We start from the raw sequence: 19,941 nt of genomic DNA, 5'->3' as shown, positions 1-19,941 counted from the left end.
GCATTTCAGGACCCAGTACAGTTATTGTTACAATGTGCTAACCTTCAAATGACTCGCTCAAGTACACAGACAGTGATACATATTAATTGACTGTTACTCGTCAATCAAAGCCCCAATCATGCTGAAACTTGCACTATGTAAGTTCCTTCAACTCATGTCAAATTGATCTTGTCAAAAAAAAAAATCAATGGCTTAATTGCAATCAGATTTGATGCAATGCCCAGCTGACCGCCCGAGCGGAGGTCTCCGTGTCTTTCGTCGTTCTTGGAATAGGGTAGATTGTTCGCGAACTTCTAGAAATATGGACTGTGAAGGAGCTTCTCGCCAAATCAGCAAGAGCAACTCTGAGGGACTTCTTTAAATCAAATTGATAAACTAAGGAACGTAGATCACTTCAATTAAAGGCAGGTCATTTTTTTTTATTTACATGCAAAGTCACTACAAATTTGACAATGGCTCAAGTTTGGCCAAGTTCATTTTTTAACAAAATCTTGTGGTCGTATGTTGTGCATATTTTGAATGAACAATAATTTACATTAAAATGCTAATGGTAGTATAGTAATCAGTTAGGTCGATCAATAGGAATCAAACAAATAAAAAATCTTGTGTTCCTGCGCCTAAAGGTAAATAAGTCTATACAAATTGAAAAAGTGACCGCCTTAGGAGGTAAAAATGTTTTTCATCCGTTTGCAATCCACATCTCTAGAGGATCTTGGGTAAATGTAATGTCAGTATCAACCAATGTCTTTTACAAGGGGCTAGTTTTGGATAGAAATGTCTGTCCATTTTTTTACATTCAAAATTCAAAATTTATAGTTTTTTGTTTTTTTTTCGAAAAAATCGGAAGAAAAATTTTTTGCGAATCATATTTTTCGAAGAAAGAAGTCAACATCCACTCAAGCTAACGAACATGAAATCCAAGATCTGAAACTCCTATTCAGATTTGTCGTTGGATTGGACAGCTAACCAAACAAGAAGCTCCCTAAAAGGGGAAGAGAATGTGTGTGTCTTTGCAATACTAAGCGACAAAACCATCAACAATTCTGAACAGGATCATCCACCGTGGTATGGTATTTTTGTGGTTTCCTTTTAGATGAACGATCATTCTCGAACTCAGACTGGGCCATAATTCGAGCGTAATGTCAAATGAATTGAGAGTGAAGGTAGCCTGACACATGAACACCTTAAAGTCCATGTCTGAACGACCTAACAGTGACACATGAAACCACTTGGTCTGGAATGGTTTATTGAGGCTGGGCACGCACCGCTACATACATAGGCCTGGAATGAACCCGACCCTCACTTCGGCATTCCCTGCTCCATTGACGGCCTGTTCCAAAGAGGAGGAAGCGCTATCCCCGTGGAACATCGTGATCCAGAATAGCGATGAGAAGGAGGCTGTTTTCAGTTCTTGATTTGCTCAAGCTCCAAACGCAGGCAATAAATTCCACGCCGCTCTGGAAGAACTTGCTCATGCTCGTCAGTTCTCACCATCATCTTGTAGGAGCCAGAAGAAAGGCTAGAGACAACGTCCTCGGTCTTGATCTTCTTCATTAAATCAGGTCGCCAAACGAGAGGAAAACGCACTGAACGGTCCAACAAGAAGTCTGCACAAGCTATTCCTCTGGAAAATATCTTGTCCCACTAATCAAAGTTTACGCATATATCCCCACCCCCGGTGCCTCCAAGAAATCTAGGGCAGGCATCAGAATGGCTGCTGAGCAGGTGAGTGATATATGTAGAAGTTGAATCAAATGATTGTCACTTGAAATATATGCAATAGATGGAATGAACTGTTGAGGCATTTTCGTAATTCGCTTAAATCCAAGCAGTCTTGCCTCTGCATTTCAGTGAATGAGTCTGCAGAGGCCAGTTGTTGTTGTTGGTGGTGGTGGTGGTGTTTAGAGGACGGCGATAATGATCGTAAGAGAGGCCAAAATCGAAGTCAAACCCAATGGGGAACAAATCAGTCAAAAACACCCAATCCTTACCGATCAAAGGCCGAGCGTGAAAAAGCCTTAAGGCCAATTCTCTTTTACACGCTCTTTCGCTTCGTGGTCTCGCTCTGAAAAGTGAAAAAATCAATAAGGTTGAACTTTGACCAAATCGAAAGGTTACTTCTCTTCTCATCCCAGGTCTGGATTTGATGTGCAGATTTCTCATTAGAAGGACCGGGTAAGTGACATATTTACCACACTTAATTGTCTCCAAAAAGACAGGCCAAAAGTTGGCTCAATTATCACCCCACGTCATGGCGTTAAATTGAAGTCACCTTAGGGAATTATGCCCCCACCTAGCTTGGAAATTGCTGGCTCAAGGAGTTGGCACACGGAAACGGAAGGGGACCAAATTTTGGCTCAATCGACAAACATCAAATAAATTAGACCATATCAACTTGTGTCAATCGTGTGTCCCATGTGTTTTGAGCCATGCAGACAAAGACCGACGGTAGATCCAGGCTCTCTCCAAGGAATTCAAACCAGGATATTTGTCTTCCATTCAAAGGCATTCATGCAAATCTTTTGTAAGAAACAATTTCCTGAGCACTACAGTATGGTAAACTATTCATCATTGATGGAGAAAAGCATGTACCTCTTGTTGAACAGCATCGTGTATAAAGGAGATAAGAATTCCAAGCCCCAGATGCCGCCTATTCAAACCCAACGAAGAGCGAATAAATTCAAAGCTACAAAGGTTTTCTCTTCAAATACAGCCTACAAAAATCCATCCGCTTTCAAACCTTCGAAACTCAATAACAATGGACAAGAGCATCTCCATGTAAAGAAACATTTTGTTATACAAGAGGCAAATTTCATCTACATACACTTGACTTGGTCTTGCAGTAAGTAACTGTTAGTGGGTATAAAAGCCCAATATCAAAAGAAAGAATGCTCTTATTACTATTATCATTCACAATTAGAAAAGTTGGTCTTCCAGCCATGATGACGGAATTTTGAAGGAAGAGACGTTGTTATCATACCATTTTACTTCAGAGACTGACGACAGTTTTCGACGCATTTTAGGGGGAAATCGTCAAGATGGGGAAGGGAAGATCTTTTCCTGTCAGGGACACATCATATATGTTTGAAGAGTATCCTTTTTTGGATCTCTTCTCAGATCACTTCAAGAATGTTCTACCCGGACTTCATTTACTGTACGATCTAAGTAGGTACTTCCTAAAAAGAAGGACGAGAATTAAGGCAACCATGTGAGCCTGTGTATAGATAGTACATACAGCCAGTTAGCCTTGGTTATCAATCATAGAAGCTCTTCAAGTGCTGAGGGCTTTGAATGGCGGTTTGAACCATGACATCACTGCGCTTATTCTGGACAAAAATCTTGATTCATTACCATAATGGGGGCGTGTTTGGTTTCGTTTCTGTATCCTCTGTTCCAAATAGACCACAAACCGGTTGCCTTTTCGTGGCAGATGCTTACTCTATTAGGTCATCTTTTTTGCCCTATGGCAATTGGGTGAAGACTTATCCGATCATTTATCTTCTCTCCGTTCTTTCTAATTTCGCAAGCTTTGTTTCACCATACGTGAAAAAAAAAGTTCCCATCAAAAGATGCTCTAAAATTTGTCAACTTGATAGTCAAAAAGCATTCGGAGGGAGTGTGTCCAAAATGAAGCTCTTCCCTGCTCCAAAATCACCTTCACAATATGCAATGAACGAGTGAAAATTTGTCCAACTCTCTGAACCACATACAAACTTATAATTAGAGCTCGTTCTCTTTGCGAGGGCTTTTTAGTCTTTTCTCGCACCTTTTTGGGAGGGGTCGTCGCTCTGTCTTTCTTCTTTCTCTCGTCTCAAACGCTGGAGGCTGCCATTACGCTGAAAATGACGGACTAAGACTCGTTCGTTGAGAGAATCCTTTTAACTCAATAAGACACACCAGCAAAGATCTCGCCATGTTCTTTCACCAGAGTCCAGGAAATCGAATTAAAAGGCCGGGCAGGAAAGTCTAAAGAGCATCGGAGGGAAATTAAAATGTGTCAACAACTCACTTGTTCCCTTGCTTTTTCGTTGTCTATAGTACCTACCCCCTGAAGTGTACTGGCTCGGTTTCATGTTCTCGCCGTTTGGAGCACTCAGAATCATAACACGAACCTTGGGACAGTGGATCCATGTTGGATAATAAGGATAATACACTTTAGTAGTTCTCGCTCAATGGGTGCTTGGGACGCTGAGGGATCATGAAAGGGATGATTGGAGAGTCATATAACCATAAATACGAGAGAGTCAACAACTCTCTATTTCTCTCTTTGCCTTCGTCCTCGACCACAATGATTCATTCTGCTTCTCTCCAATGAAACATGATCGTTGGTGAAGAGAGGGAGGATATTCAAAAATTCACCCTGGATCTTTGTTCCAGTCGATAAGAGCATCAATACTAGACATCGAGACAATCAATCTGGAATAGAAGGCTGTCGGAAGTCTGAAAATCTCAATATTTCTTTGCAAAGATTTTTGATAGAAAACCGGAAAATTGAAGTTGAGAGACGGGAGAATTTGGTTACCCCACTAGAAAGACCGGATGAAAGACATATTGATGGAAGAAAATCAAATTTGATGAAGGAAGCAGATGGAACGGTCCCGTAAACACAAAATCTCAGTGCTTGCCAGAGACGAGAACTCTTGGAACAGAGACCTGAAATACACGTTTGAAAAAAATTCCAAGGTCCTCTAAGTGATTCTTAACTGCAGTTGAATGAGAGGAACTCTTCATCAGATAAAAACCACTCTCATTCTACAAGGAATGGCGTTGGCAAATTTGGTTGGGATCGCTATTTTTTGCCAATGACCTTCGCTAGGGCTTTCTTCACCGGTCTACACTATGACGCATTGACTTGACCGAGAGTATCAATAAAAATTATCAACATTATATATACATGTATCATAACTGTAGGTTACGATGCCGCCTACCGATTTCAAAGATATCCACATTTACTTCACATCAAACATTATTTTTGATACAGAGGTTACGAGACATACTACCAGCTTAGTTTTTGGCTAAGGATTAGTCCGGTTGAACTTACCCTGAGTGCCTGCCATAGCTGCATTTACCAATCCCATCTTTGACAGTTTTGGCTGGTCAAATGTATTAACTAGTCCCCCATTTCAAAAACTTGACAAAAAGGCCGGGTATGTGGCGAGGCAGTGTGATCTTAACAGGCAGGCAGCACTGATGTCCAACTTTTGCGAGCCTCTTATCTTTTTGAGTTGAATGAAGGAGAATCGAACCACTCTGACAAGGGATCAGGGTGGTCTGAAATGGATCCACTGCAAGTCATTTGATATGTTTTAGGCGTCCCCAAACGATTTGCTCCATTTAGAGAGAACCGAACATGTTCGTTCTAGGGACCCTGGGCTTGAAAGCGGATCCCTAAATAACAAACTTTGGCTGGAACTTTTTTTCTCGTGGCATTTTCAGCTCCTTTTAGAGCAATTGCCGGACATAAGAAAATTTCCTCAACGCTCAAATGATAAGATTTGTCCTCTTGGAAGGGCTCAGGTTCAGCTGAAATAAGCCCCCAAGGGCAACTTAATGAGAAATTGGTAAGATCTTGCTTGACAAGCCACGTCAGCCAAAGCGGATGCCAAATAAAAATAAAGTAACATGAGTGAGTTCTGCAGTGTTATGGACCTGGGTATTAGCTTCTGGTTGAATTTAGATTTTCCAAGGTCTTTGAGTAGGCATCATATTTCCTGAAGCAAAGCTAATCCGCCAAACAGTTGTATCATCTATCAAAGAACGCCATTCCCTACCATCAACACAGAGAAAAGCTCACCCAACATATGCAACCATCACTTGCACTTTTACTACTCCTACCATTAGTTACCATCTTTGGCATCCAAGTCTCCTTTTGTCGTAGATTAAGAAGGGTAAAGCACTCGAGCCTTGAGAGGAGAGACTGAACCCGAACGCAGCAGATCTATTCAGTATATCTAAGTTGGTGGAGAATGCAACAAACACGACCAAAGCTCGCTCCATCCAGAGATTAAGTCTTTGTTAGTATCTTGAAGACAAGCCCATCTAAGATTGCTCTGGTAATTCACTCTCTTTCAAGGCTCAACGAGGTGTGCTAGGAAATTACGACAAACGTGCCTCACTCAATGGATTGCTGTTGTTGTGGTTGTTGCTTCCAACGTTGAAGACCATTCCGATGAGGATTTTTTTGCCATGGGGATCCACAATTTGTTGTATGTAGTGAGCGTAGGAGGCAAAGAACTTGGAAGCCCTCGATGATGTATTATAAATGCCCTAATAGAGCAGATTGGTTCGCTGAGCACTGATCCTCTCAAGGCATCATTGGGAAATTGGGAATCAAGAAGAATACCCTTCAGAGTTATGAGCCCAATACAAAGTCGGCATCATTCTTTTGACAATTCCATGTCTCCATGTCGAAAAAGAAGTATGATCCTACTATCGATTATATTCGAAAGTTACTGAACAAGAATGGGGTAACCGTTTGAAGTTGGGTGAATAATTCACATGACCTTTGAACAAAATACGGCTAACTTTACCAAGAAACAAGTTCAATTCTCTTGTTATTCTGGCCAAAATCAACGAATGTGTTATCGTTACTACTTTTTTTGTGGATCTCCACTTTTGAGTCATCCTTCGCCACTGATAATGATGTTTTGGATGGGCGAGAGCAGGAGAGTCCTTGATCCAACTGTCCAAACAAAAGTGAATTGGGATTCAGGACATGGGCAAAAGAAATACATATCTTCAGAGTAGATTGAGTGCGATGCTCAACAAGGCAAGAAGGGGGAAAGGAAATTGATACTTTCAAGGAGCCCAATCCAATGGTTATAGATGGAACATGGAATGAACCAAGTGGCACCTCCTACAATTGTCAAGTTTTGACTGAGCCCTTTCGTAAATAAAGTGATTGGTCGTTGGTATGTGAGTGTGGGTAAACTCGTTGGTCCTAGTTGTAACCATCGTCCCAATGCCCAGTGATCATTGTCATTCTCCCATAACGAAATATTGGAGGACAATCATCCAGAGAGTATTTAACAAGATTCATTGGCTTTGATCGATTATGGAACTCCATACACATGCATTGTTTGAAAGCGATTTATAAGAATGTATGCATTAGCAAATGATTTCATGGCTTGAGCTACTGGAACAGAATGTGTAATATGAATATCTGGCTAAGGGGTCTGGGGCGGCTGAAATTATATCCAATGTTTATCTCCAGCATATTTCTGGCCTTTGTCCTCGATTGACGGAGAACTTTCGGATTTCTGTTGGCGACAATTTCCGCCAAGCGAGATTTCATTTTGAGATGCTATGCTTTGGTGCACTATATTTTTCGGCCGATGACCTGGAATTTAGTTTACATTTGACGTGTTGAAGAGCAGAATTAATTCAGCAGGAAATATTGCCAATCCAAAAAGTTTGTCGAAAGGGGAAAAAAAATAATTCAAATTGTTTGTAGCTTTTCCTTCGTTATAGTCAGATCAGGACCAGGCTACAGTTTATTAATGTGTCGATTTGTTTGGAAACTATTGTAATCTCCATCTCTCAGTTCAATAAGTTGAGAATGAAGCTCCTTTCGATGCTTCAATGAAATGTTGGTATTTGAATTTTCAAGGCATCAATCTGATCAACAATTGTTGGCTTCTAATCAAGCCCTGTTTTTTGGGGCAGCCCTGATTTTTTTCACTTCTTCACCAAAACGAGTACCAAGCTTAAGAACCTGTTTTCTGCGGGACAAACGCCCATCCAGATGAAACACCATCATAGCTCAACTTTTGAAAAGTTGTGTTGAAAAGTCCAAGTGATCTTTCTATTAACCGAGCAACACTAAAAGCGTAGAAATTGATTAAAAAAAATTCTCAGTGAATAATATAATCTGAAAAACATACATGCAAAAAATATTGCATCTGAAAATCGAGATCTCAACAATGGGCATAAGTGCTTTTTTTTATGCCCTGTACTCTACGATTCACTTCCTGTGTTCTGAGAGGAAAATAAATAAACAATAAGCAAGTTTTTTGCTTCGGCAAGAATACAGAAAATCAGCGCACGTTGCTTCCATTCTACGTAGTTGTGGGCAGAAATTGTACAGGACTTTTCCGAATTGTGCGTTGCGTATTTGCATATTAATGGCATCGATCCTCCAGCGGTGGAAAACATGTTCCAACCCTCGAAGACCAGGAAAAGCACATTCGTTCCACCTCAACTTGAGTCTCTCGATAAATTGAATAGGTGGAACTAGAGAGATATTCAAATTAGGAGAGTCATATTTCCATCAAAACCAATTGCTTGTCGTGTACAACATGTCAAATTGAGATACGTAGAGTTCTAGAGATATGTCCAGGAATGTATTGTCATCCGGTGGGTTGGCAATGGGATTGAAACATCCATATCATTTCATACATCCGAGTAACTTCAGACTCGTTTAAATTTCCCGTTGGCAGAGTGAAGTTTTTGAATTGAGGGAAGCCTTTGATGTGTACAGAGTGCATGAGAAGGCCACGTTCCCGAACCCCCTTATCCCAAATGGGGGGCGCAATTCTACAAGTTGGTTGAGAGCTGGAAACTTTTGACATGGAGACTATTAAAAGCTTCGGCCTTGAAGCTTGGCCCAGAAATCTGGACTTTGTTTGCAAGATGTCACACACATCTACTGACCAAGGACAATGGGTCGGTCTTGTGGTCGTTGTTCTATCCAACCGTTCCACATGCAAAACCAAAATGAACTTTAAAAGTCCCTAAATCTCATTCGTAAACCAACTCTTTATATCAATTTGGGCGATATGATGGAACTAATGACCAACGGACAGTCTCTTGCTATTGTTCATGTAGTGATCCTACAAAACAAAGGAGACTCTTGGCCAGTGATCACGTCAATCGTTTGTGCTCTTTGTCAATTCAGACGACGAAACTGTGGTGAAACCGATTTAGCACTTGGATCAGCCCATTTTCTCTTGCTTTCAAATCAGCAAAACAGCTTGGGAGTTCCAAAACAATCTATTCAAAAACCATAAGGCTAAAATAAAGTGAAAGCATTTCCAAGTCCACTTTTGTCCTTTATTGAGATCGAGTAGAGAGACCTTTAAAACCTAAGTTAAAGGTATCCTTGGACAGAGAGACTGATGATATGCGTGAGTGGAAAAAGAAAAATCAAATAGCTTTCTAAATCCTAAACTGTTGTCATTCCTCGTACTGGTATTTCCGCTCTCACCAAAAACAAGGCTAGGTAAATCATTCATATTGAAATATATACCTCAATTTCTAAGTATAAAATACATCAAATCAAAATAAACACTTTGAAATTTAAAAACGAAAAAAACGGGGGAAGAATGAACTGCAATTCAATTCATAAAAAAACGGGAACGGAAAATACCTTAATACTCTGCATATACTATCATTCGGCCGTCATTTTACTCGGCGATACAAGATCCTTGGCTGCACATACCTTCCAAGAATCGGTTTCGGTCAAATATTCTCAGTAAACGGTAAATAAGAAGAGCGTGAGCATATCGAGGATAACAGTTTTCCCCCAAGCGAATGGATATGTTGAAGTGATTTCTCTTTCTCAAAGATGAGTCTTATCTCGCCTAAGGAGGGTCTCATCTGCGAACCTTATGGAAGAAGGTTCGCCCGGTTCGAGCAAAATCTGTGGAGAGGTTTTCATTCATTTTGAAGTCCGAAACAAGATCAACCTTGTTATGACAGCCCGACTGTCAGCATCAACGACTGTACTGGGCTAAATTCGGAGAGGTCCCCCCCTCTCCTTGGAATTGTCGAAAAACAAAATATTATCTCGTGAATTTGAAACTATGCAAGAAAAATAAAAATAATTGTTCATTTTTGTGATAATGTAAATCGATATTGATTCTTTGGGAAATTAGACTAACATATAACCGGGGCTGAGTGTGCTCCTTCGTAAATAACATTGAGTAGCTTTTTTGAAATTTTTAGTTTTCATAATGTTTTTAGGTATGTAAGCATTTCATGTGGGCTAGAATTCCATAAAGCAATAAAATTCAAGTTGTTCCCTTTGACTTTTTTGAGGTAGAAAAATGCCAAGCTTTGTTTGGAAATTTTTCGGAAACTTGATAGGGCTTCTAATACCGTGTCAAGGCTGCGTTCAACCTGGACAATAGATGTTTTTGAAGACTTGTTTATAAACTTTCGTGGAGGCGGTCAAAATTGAACCCTGTGTGCATTCATATAAAGCGTAGAGATGGGCGGAGCACCGGGATAAAAGTACAGAAGGTTGTAAAAGGGGATTACATTTCTACCCAATTTGCTTGCTTAAAAAACTTTTAATGAACCGTGTTTGCACTCGACCCAAACTTTTTTTCAAGGACATACCCATAGCAAGGAAACACATTTTTGAAGCTTTTCTCAAAATAAACTTTCCCCGGAGGTGACACTTGGCCCTTTAAAGCCTAATCCACGACGTCACCGTTTACTTTTTTTTTGTGGCGTTGATAATGGACATTGATTTAATCTACGTCCTTAACCGTCAACGTTCCACGAGATTCGTGAGGATTTCGATGTGGTGTCCTTGGGACCGATTGCCCGATTTCCGGGCGACCTGGTGCCCGAGAAGCGACCTGTCTTTAAGAATTTGGGCAAACGCCTCCAATCATTATCCTTTCGGATCCTCGAGGCCTTGGCCTTGGCCTTAGGCCTGGACCTGGATCCCGCAAGCTCCTTGTGGACTGCCACCAGTTGATGGTCCCAAAAGCCAACACCTTCCAGTTGCGGTCACTTTACTCTCCGGCTATTCTTGGTAATGAGCGTGGTAACACTGATTGTTAATTTCACGAGGAACAGACCCACTATCAGCTAAGGAAATGAAAGGCTTTTTGCTTTGAGCATTTCCTATAGCCAGTCCCCTTACGTTGCAGGAAATATGGTTTACGTTCCCACTTTAGAGGGCGCTTTATGAGTCAGCCTCTACCGATTAAAGGGCCGATTTGACCGATTCCTCTCTATTGAATTACAATGCGTTTGTGTTGTTTTTGGCAAAATCTTTCAAAACCTTATGTATTATTAGTGACCTAGGTCCCGTAATGTCCGGAAAAGAAATCCTTGTCATGACACGTTACGAATAGTATATTAGCAATCTACGGTGCCTCTTCCCGTTTTGTTTGGATTGTCTGACGTTGCAAATAAGGGCCCTTATAGGGAATTCATTTTTTTTTCAGTTGATCGCTAAATTTTGATGCCATTTATGCATTATTTACAGTAGCAACTGCTTGATAATCAATACGAGTAGAGTACATCCTGCATAAGCGTCGCTTGTGTCTTAATATCTGATTATGAAAGGCATTGTGCGATGTGGAGAGTACAATCACATTCTTGTTCCAAGATGACCTCGGGAGATTGAAGATCAAGGGAACAGACCGATCTTAGATACAAGCGCCTCCAAATCAAGGCAGTATCCTGGCAAGTGATTCTCCAATTACCTCTCTCGCCCCTATTTCTTTATAGAGCCCAATTCTATGTACGTATGTACGTATGTACTATGTATGTGAGCAAACGCTGATGATTTATTAGAGATATTCCCCAAAGGAAAGTTCCCGGCCACTTCGACATCGGGAAGGAGAGGAAGATATACCCCGCAGGCACGCCGTCAATCCTTTGTCTACTTCATTCACTCGGACGATTCCACAATGGTCAAGCCCAAAATCGAAAAAGCCAGGTCATACACGCTCTCCAACACTACTTGGTCAAGCAATTTTCCACCACTTAACGATAACTAGATGCTGATGTCCCGCTGGCTGGACACATTCAATGAAGTGCAAAATTTTGAATTGGGACGGCAAAGTTGGGATGGATTTTTATGGAAACAATTTGCCCTAAGAACTTTATCTTAAGTTTAGGTATGGATGCTTCATGTAGGAAAGCCACCGGAAAGGGAAGCTTACATGTCAAGGATCAATTGAAAATCCAAAGGCTCTTAAAAGAGCGCTGAACTTTGACCGCCCCTTAAGTAAGAAATGCCCGTTTAAGACGTATAAACCTAACGAGGAAAAGAATGAAAGCGCTCGCTCTGATTCATCTCATTCAATGCCTCGAACTTGGAGGAGCTCTTTTTTCTAAGAAGAATTCCCTTGTGTTTGCTGGAGAATTTATTGATGGCATTGTAAATTTCTCAAATTGAGCACTTACGCCTAATCAAGCAATGGCATTTTGGGCTAAATTATTGCTCGTTTCATGACGAAACTTTAGAATTGGTCTTTCTTTGTTATCGAAAGTTAGCGGAAAAAAGATAAAGCGTCTGCGATATTTGGAAAGACTCAATGCTAAAAGTTTTTACTGGTATGTGTGTTGTGTACCTTCATGAGTTATTTTTAGCGCTAAGAGGCTTGTCTTTTACTAATCCAATAAAAACATCCACTTGATTTATCGTCGAATGGTTAATTTTTCAACAATACAAGCCAAAATTGATAATGAAATGCTAAAAGCATTTTTGCTTGACGGAAAAAATGGCCATCAAACTAAATATAATTCATGGCCTGCTTTCCAAATCTATTTGAAACTTAGTGGTTTACTCATGAGTCGGTTTCGACTCAACCTTGACCAATTCGAAACTTTAAGGGCCTTCCTGGATTAAATGACGAAACCTTCTCTTTTCGCCCATGCCTTAGTCAGTTTGAAGACTGTGGGGAGCATTTGTTCATGAAATATATTTGTGAACGTCATTTGTCAATCAGATCAATCTTTCAAGTGAATGCCCTATGTCCATGTGGGCAACGACTATTGGATGAACAATTGGGGGTTGCATTGAGAATGTTTGACGAACCTACAAATTTTCACTCGATTTCAAATTTCGACATCTTCTTGACCACGTTTGATGACTTTGAGTTGGACTTTGAAGGTGTTCGTAGAAAGGCCTAGAGGCATATTCTAGTCAAAGTGGCCTAGGCAATAAGAATTATCCAACCATTATGAAGCAGGCGACAGTTGCTTTGTAACTTCTGTTCGGGCAATCTATTTGGGTAGCACTATGATTTGGCGGTCCACTTTTTTAATTGAAAAAGATTATAAAAATCCTCTGTTTCAGGTAGAGTCAAAGACCTCCTTACAATATTAAATGTTCTTTGGAAATGTGAAAGGGGTTCTGTCAGACCCTAATATTGATGTGTGTGTGGTTAAATTCCCTCGTTGTTCCATACCAGTTATTACTCACATTTTGAATTATGCTTTTTGTTTTGTTCCAGCATATCCTCAATATGACTTCCACTACGTTTGAGAACGTTACCTGTTCCAACTTCTGCAACATCACTAACCCGGTGTGGTGCAAAAATTTCATGCTTGGTCTGAGGTAAATATATACCAAATCACTCTGAATGAACGCCAAAAATGTCATTTTTTTTCTTCATTTTGTTTATGTAACATTATTTATTAGTCGCTCATTACAATTACATTTACTCGAATTGGTAAATGAATTTTGGAGGTTAAAACCAAAGTTGCCCTTGTATGATGGAAGTACGTTTTTCTACAATACAAAGGCTTTTTTTTGGAGGGGGGGCTTTCTTACCGTTACTGGGAATGTATCCCCAGTACTATCAAAATGACAGGTTCTATTTCGTCTAATGTGTACCTTTAATTCTTTATCCCGTATGGTATTTGGTCTACCAACGAATTTGAGTTGGCAGACCGAGCTACAGTTCTTGAATGTTTGTTTGTTTGTTTGTTTGTTTGTTTGTTTGTTTGTCAGGAGTCAGGCAGCAGATTGATAATTGCGTTCTGATAGAGGGTGTCCCAATTAAGAGATAGTCCCGCTCCTTAGTCATTTTTACTCTTGCCCCCGTAGATCCAGCAACTCCCATATGATCGATTCCTTCAGGAATCCAAAGAGTTCCTTAAGTGACCGTTTCGCATATGTGGCAGAGTCGGATGTTGGAAACTTATCCAACGTCCAGTTATTAAGCCTGGGCATTCAACTAATAAAAAATGAAATGAGTCTCGTCGTTCTCATTGCACAGTCGGCCACTTGGGTCGTTTTTGTCGTTTATAAGTCTGTTATAAATTGTATGCATTTGCCTAATTCTGTCCTAGAGAAAATCCCTAAGGTTTTTTGTGATATCTTCAAATTCAGTTTGGGGAATCAATATTTTGGTTTGCTTGCATGAGGGTGAATTACTCCAGTATGTTGACCATTGTTTACTGATACTTTTCTTGATTGATTTTTTTGTAGACATTTCGTGAGGCTGGAAGAAATGGTTCAGGGCCAAACCGGATTTGTGTAGCCCCTTGTTTCGCCAAATTATCTGCCAATTCGTTGCCTTTCTGCCCATAGTGGGTTTTGATATGATCCATTGAAATTGTCACTTTGTTTATCTTGCTAAGTCGGTCTAGTAGTTGTCTTACTTTGAGCACTCTCTGGGAAGTGATCAACTTCCCGTGGATAGCTGGAATGGCTGAAGCGCTATCTCGCTTTTAATTATAATTCTTTGATTCCTTTGCCTGAGAAGCCATAAACAGGCCCGCTCAAGAGCAAGAACCACAATTTAGAAAACTGTGGCCATTTGGGCCAGATATTCTAAGTCTTGATGCAATGTTTTGTTGTTGCGAAAAATGACTAGGCAGAATCCAGCCCTGTCTTTAATTTTTGAGCCATCAGTGTAACAATAGATTACACCATGTTTTTCCAACCCATCCAGCCTTCGTTGGGTGTCAAAAATAACTTCGGATTTAGTTTGCCAATTTCTGATTGTAATAATATCTTGACTTGGCATCATACATTTTCCCAGTTTTTCCAGAGTGTTTCCCCATAATTTAAAGTGTCCTCTCCTTTTAATGGAGCTTATTCCTTCCCCACATGGTTTGATTTGGTTCTTAATCCTTATTTTTGGTTTCAGAGCTAGTTCTTGAATTTTAAGGTGGAGTGGTTTCAATTGAAAAATTATTTTCAGGGCCATGCTCGGCTTTGAGCGGTGGACTGGAGCTAAATTCCGACATGCAAGTCTGTTCAGCTTGTTTAGTTGTTCAATTTTCGTTGATTTCAAATTTCGTGGCATCCGTAAGTTAGAATAATGAGCCCCACCAGGCCGCTAAAAAGGTCCACCGGAGTGTTTTGGGATTCAGCCCTCCAGTTTTTGCCTACTGCCCTTTTCAGAGCATACATTAGTTTTTTTTTTAAATTTTGCAACCTTAGTTTGAACATGTTTGTTCCATTTTAGTTTAGAATCAAAAGTTCTTGAATGTACAAGGTTGATCTGGAGTGCTTCTTAAAGATTTGTTCAAGTCTGAGTTGAAAGATGCTACCAGATCAATAACGCCTATTCCCAACGAATATTAGAAGGAAGCTCATTTACATTGACAGAACGTCGTCCTCGCTTCTAAATGTAGTAGAACGTACTTTTATCATGAAAGTTCAAGACAAAAAACGCATTTATTTAACACAACTTTATTTTATGTAATACGAGTATCTCATCCAAAAACGAATTAGAGTTCACAGATAGGGTTGATCCGGAATTTTGCAATTTTTGCCAAAAATGTATTTTCTCGACCCCTCGTCAGCAGGTATTACCTCAACAGAGTGAAAATTACGACTTTTTATAATTGGCATTTTTCATAAATGCCAATTTGTATTGCTTTTGTAGTAATAAGTGCCATACTCTACTCACTTCCCTAAAAAATGAAAATGAAGTTAGTTTGAAGCACTAAAACAAGAACATAACGAGCAAGAAAAAAAATGGCATGTTAAAGCGGCAGATTCTTGACATCATTGGACAGGGCCAATCAGGGCAAAAGTTTGATGAGCCCTTTTTTCCCTTTTAGTACGCTCCATTGTTCCACCGAGGATTGCGAGAAAAATCTCTGCCAAGAGGTTGCTCTGTGCGAGGATTTGGCCGAGAGTAACCCGATCTTTGAGGCCTCGGGTCAAGGTAAGAAAGACAATTGCCAATGGCTCCAAAAGAACGGCCATTAAAGCATGGTCACGATGAGAATAGAAAGGGTGAAGGTTCTTTCCGTAACAAATACACCCTAGGGATTTTCAAAGAGAAGAAACGCAAAAAGAGCACAATTCAGGTTGGCTGGATCTTCAATTTGCTCATCGAAGCGCGTGACAAATGACCTAAAGGGTCTTCTTTTTATGTCATATCTTCCAATTATGAAGTGTGAGTACCAACCTGTCGCTTAATCAACGAAAGCTGTTCTTGCAAAAGTTGCTTAAATTGGCTAGTTCCTCCTCAGGGTCGCTTTCTTTCATCCCCATCACAAACTTCTTGACATTTTCTGCAAAAACACACAAACAATCGAATCCAAAGGGCTGTGAGACTACTAATCAGACTCTCTAACATAGAAATGGATCCATACCATTCACCTATTGTAGTATCCTTCTTCTCTAGACTTTTGTCCAATCGTCTTTGACGGATGGTCTTGTGTGAATTCGACTCCTGCCGGAAGTACGATCAAGTTTCCATGTCCCAATTTCCTTCACCTCAACTTCGACAAAGAGAGTAAGTCAGTATGTATGTAGAACTAGAACGCGTCCCTCCTAGTCTGGTCCTCCTTATCTGGTCCTTTTTCTTCATCCTTCATCTCTTGTGCTTGTCTGTTTTCTTTGGATCGAATGTCTTTTCTGTGTCTTCCAGACTTGGCTTATCGTGAATGCTCATCAGAAGGTCATTGGTTCGATATTGAGCTGAATAAGTCCTTCACGCATTACGAGCAATGCCCAGATGTCCACAGCTTCAAGGTATGATGTAGAAGTTTGATAAAGCGAGATTATTGTTTGATGATGACCATGTTTTGGTTTGTTTGATCATAGATGTTCGACTTGATCAACAAGGTGTACATGGCAGGTTACGTGATCTCGTTGGTATTTCTATGCCTGGCCACGCTGATATTCATGCAATTTAGGTAAGACGAAAACTCATTTATCGTAATCTGGACTAATCCTAGAAATCTGCTGAGCGTTTCTCGTATTCCTAAAACGATTCATCAGTGTCCATGGCTCCACTCACATATTCAATCCGAAGATAATCTTACCTCTCTGATTCATCATCTTTCTATCGACTGAGGCTCTTCTGTGTCTTCTCCATTCTAGATCTCTCAAATGCGTCCGAAACACGATCCATACAAACTTGTTCGTCGCTTCAATCCTCCATAACTTGTTATGGTTGGTATGGTATTGCGTTATCTACCAGATGGGTAGCATCTCCGAGTGGTCGGTATGTGTCCAATTGTTCTCTATTTTCTAAATCACGAGTGAGACAGGATTTTTTTTGCTTTGGCGTTGAGTGTGAATTCCAGACGTTTGTCAAAACTAATTTGTCTTGCAGTAGCGACTCTGTATCTCAAGTCTCATAGTTTTTCTGCTCAATGTTGTACAGTTTTGAATGCGAATAGCTGTCTGAGCACAAGTTAACCTGATAAGAAGAGTATCTGTTGTGTAAAAACTAGTTTTGACAAACGTCTGGAATTTCCACTCAACGCCAAAGCAAAATGATTTTCCTGTCTCTAATTCATAGCATATGGACTAAGGGACAACGCTCTACTTCCAGGAAGTCTCGCTCGTCGCCTGCAAGGTTCTCCAGACATTGGTCCAATACTTCACTGTTTGCACATATTTCTGGATGTTATGTGAAGGTTCGTGGTTGGCGATTGGTTCAACCCAAAGTCATGTGATCTAATGCTCCTTCGTTTCAGGTCTCTACTTGTTCGTCGTGTTGATTGTCACTTTCATATCCGAGTCCAGGGTCTTGATTGGTTTGTGCACTTTGGGATGGGTCTGTCCCGGGGTTCTCATTCTCTTGTACGTACTTTTAAGGACCCTCTCGTCAGAGCCCGGACACCACGAGCTGTGAGTACTAGTTGGAGGATCCACTTGAGGCCCTTGGCTCGAGTTGCTGACATGTGCTCTGCTAATAAGTAGATTTGAACAAGGACCGCGGGGAATTTTGGAGGTTGCTGAATAGGCTTGTTTATAAGTACGGATTTACAACCAATCAAGTTTTGGGATTAAAGGCTAATGAGTCACTCGGACTTGTCGACCTGGCAAAGATGATAGAGCTCATTTTGATTGGAAACATGCCAATTAATTAAAAAGCGGGCCCAACCATATGTAGACTTCATTAAGTCATCACTTCGTTAACAGATAAATAAAGGTTAGATTTTGCGGTGCTAGATGAATGTTCCGGTATAAAGTTGCGATTTATCATTCTCCTGGTGGAAGAAGATTTTCAAAAAAGCCTCTAGTTGAGTTTGAGTCCATGAAAAGCCAATGATGTTTAGAAACTGATCGTGTTCAGGATTGCTTTGCCGTGACCTTGCAACTTTCAACGATAGTGCACAGAAAGATGCGATTTAGTTTTATTTTTGTGTCCGTAGGCGAAATTTTTGAGGTTTGAATGTACTCTTACGTCATAACATAATTCAAACGGATCTTACTTTTTGTTCTCCCAACCTTCAAATCCTGTTCATTTTCCCTTGGAGCAAATCTAACTTTACATGTCTTACGAGTTCGATGGTTACATCGTGAGATTTGATCATACAATTAATTCCGCTGCTGCAAGGTCTTGGATACCTTGGTGCATTGCGTTATCGAGGTCTCACTTGCACCAAAAGGCTCAAACTCATCCAAGCTTTTGGGCAATTTTTGCACATACCGACAGCTGAACATTTCACTTCTTATCTTTATCAATACTTTCGTGATCATCTAAGAAAACGCCATGGGCAGGAAAAAGCAAATGTGCTCCAACACAAAGGCCAGAACAATAACCTTTCAATCAAAGTGTCAAAAGATCTTGACCGAGATTCAAACAAATTGTATTCATGTTTTAGTACTGGAGTGGGTTTGATACACAGGGTGGTGAAAAAGTCTTATCAAGTTTCCAGAGACATACCCAAAGACATTAAGGCATTCACTTGGTCAAAAATCACAACCAACAACTTAAGTTGTTTTATCGAATTCTAGCACACATAATAACTGCCATGCCTAAGAACAACATAAAAACTGAAATTCTCAAAAAAAAAAACCTCTTTAGTAAAAATTGGAGGCAAATTTAGTTAGAACTTATTTCGAAATTATGATTGGATGCGTTTTACCGCTTTCTAATGATATCGGATTTAATGGCCCAATTTTCATCGTTTAAAATGCCCCGGTTATATCTTAACTTAATTTCTCAAGAAAAAGATGCAGATCATACGCTTAAAAAGTTTTATTTGTGAAAATATTTTTTTCAGGAGTGTAAGTTAAGATACAATCGGGGTATTTTCGAGCAAAAAACAGTGAAAATTGGGCCATTAAATCCAATACAACTAAGAAACCGTTGGAACCTCTTTAGAAACTATTATCTGGTCTATTCAACTAAGTCCGTTCTCAATTTTCAGTAATGAGGTTTTTGAGAATTTCAGTTTTTTTATTGTTTTTGGGCATGAAAATTTTCATGTGGGTTAGCTTCGACACAGCAAAAAAAGCAAGTTGTTCTTTATGATTTTGCGAGCTAGAAAAATACCAAGATGTGTTTTGGTATATCCGTCAAAACTTGCAAGAGCATTTTAACGATCAATCAAAAGCAAAGATCGAACACATGTGGATATCCTAAATAGAAGGACTTCTTATGGGGAAATGTGACAAAGGGAAACGCTTCTTATTTTTTTGTGAATTGCAGTTGTTGGATGGAAGACACGCCCTATAACTGGGTGTATAAGCTACCTTGCATCCTCACCATCTTTATCAATTTGGTGTTTTTGGCCCGAATTGTCCACGTGTTGGTTGCCAAACTTCACAAAGATGTGTCGGATCGAGCAGCTCTCATTAAAACTGCACGAGCCATTGGTAAGTATGTGGAGTATCATCGAATTCAAAGTTGAGAAAACCCGAAGAGCCACCTCAAACTTTTCTTTTACATTTACGTCACGGACACATTTTGCTTTTTTTCACTTGAAGGTGTGCTCGTACCGCTTTTCGGACTTCATAATTTTCTGGCGGCGGTAAAACCCGAT

General features: G+C 40.1%; 1 protein-coding gene across 3 annotated transcripts in view; it reads left to right on the top strand.

Moving 5' to 3' along the window:
- Nucleotides 1–1,348: 1,348 nt before the first annotated feature.
- LOC131892109 (diuretic hormone receptor-like) overlaps nucleotides 1,349–19,941 on the top strand; it is a 20,151-nt gene continuing 1,558 nt past the window's right edge. The window contains exons 1-12 of one of the 3 annotated variants that reach the window (XM_059241858.1): nucleotides 1,352–1,725; nucleotides 1,852–2,072; nucleotides 2,136–2,175; nucleotides 13,203–13,306; nucleotides 15,769–15,875; nucleotides 16,341–16,451; nucleotides 16,587–16,690; nucleotides 16,763–16,854; nucleotides 17,042–17,165; nucleotides 17,499–17,583; nucleotides 17,644–17,797; nucleotides 19,608–19,774. In XM_059241858.1, the coding sequence (XP_059097841.1) occupies nucleotides 13,215–13,306; nucleotides 15,769–15,875; nucleotides 16,341–16,451; nucleotides 16,587–16,690; nucleotides 16,763–16,854; nucleotides 17,042–17,165; nucleotides 17,499–17,583; nucleotides 17,644–17,797; nucleotides 19,608–19,774 (1,036 nt within the window). In that variant the 5' untranslated portion in view covers nucleotides 1,352–1,725; nucleotides 1,852–2,072; nucleotides 2,136–2,175; nucleotides 13,203–13,214. Of the gene's footprint in view, nucleotides 1,726–1,851; nucleotides 2,176–13,202; nucleotides 13,307–15,768; nucleotides 15,876–16,340; nucleotides 16,452–16,586; nucleotides 16,691–16,762; nucleotides 16,855–17,041; nucleotides 17,166–17,498; nucleotides 17,584–17,643; nucleotides 17,798–19,607; nucleotides 19,775–19,941 lie in introns of all 3 variants that reach the window. The other 2 variants (XM_059241859.1, XM_059241860.1) reach the window with 2 other exon arrangements.

This window comes from Tigriopus californicus, chromosome 12, assembly GCF_007210705.1.
Source record: "Tigriopus californicus strain San Diego chromosome 12, Tcal_SD_v2.1, whole genome shotgun sequence".
Taxonomy (NCBI): Eukaryota; Metazoa; Arthropoda; class Copepoda; order Harpacticoida; family Harpacticidae; genus Tigriopus; species Tigriopus californicus.
This window is presented reverse-complemented; position numbering and strand designations above follow the sequence as displayed.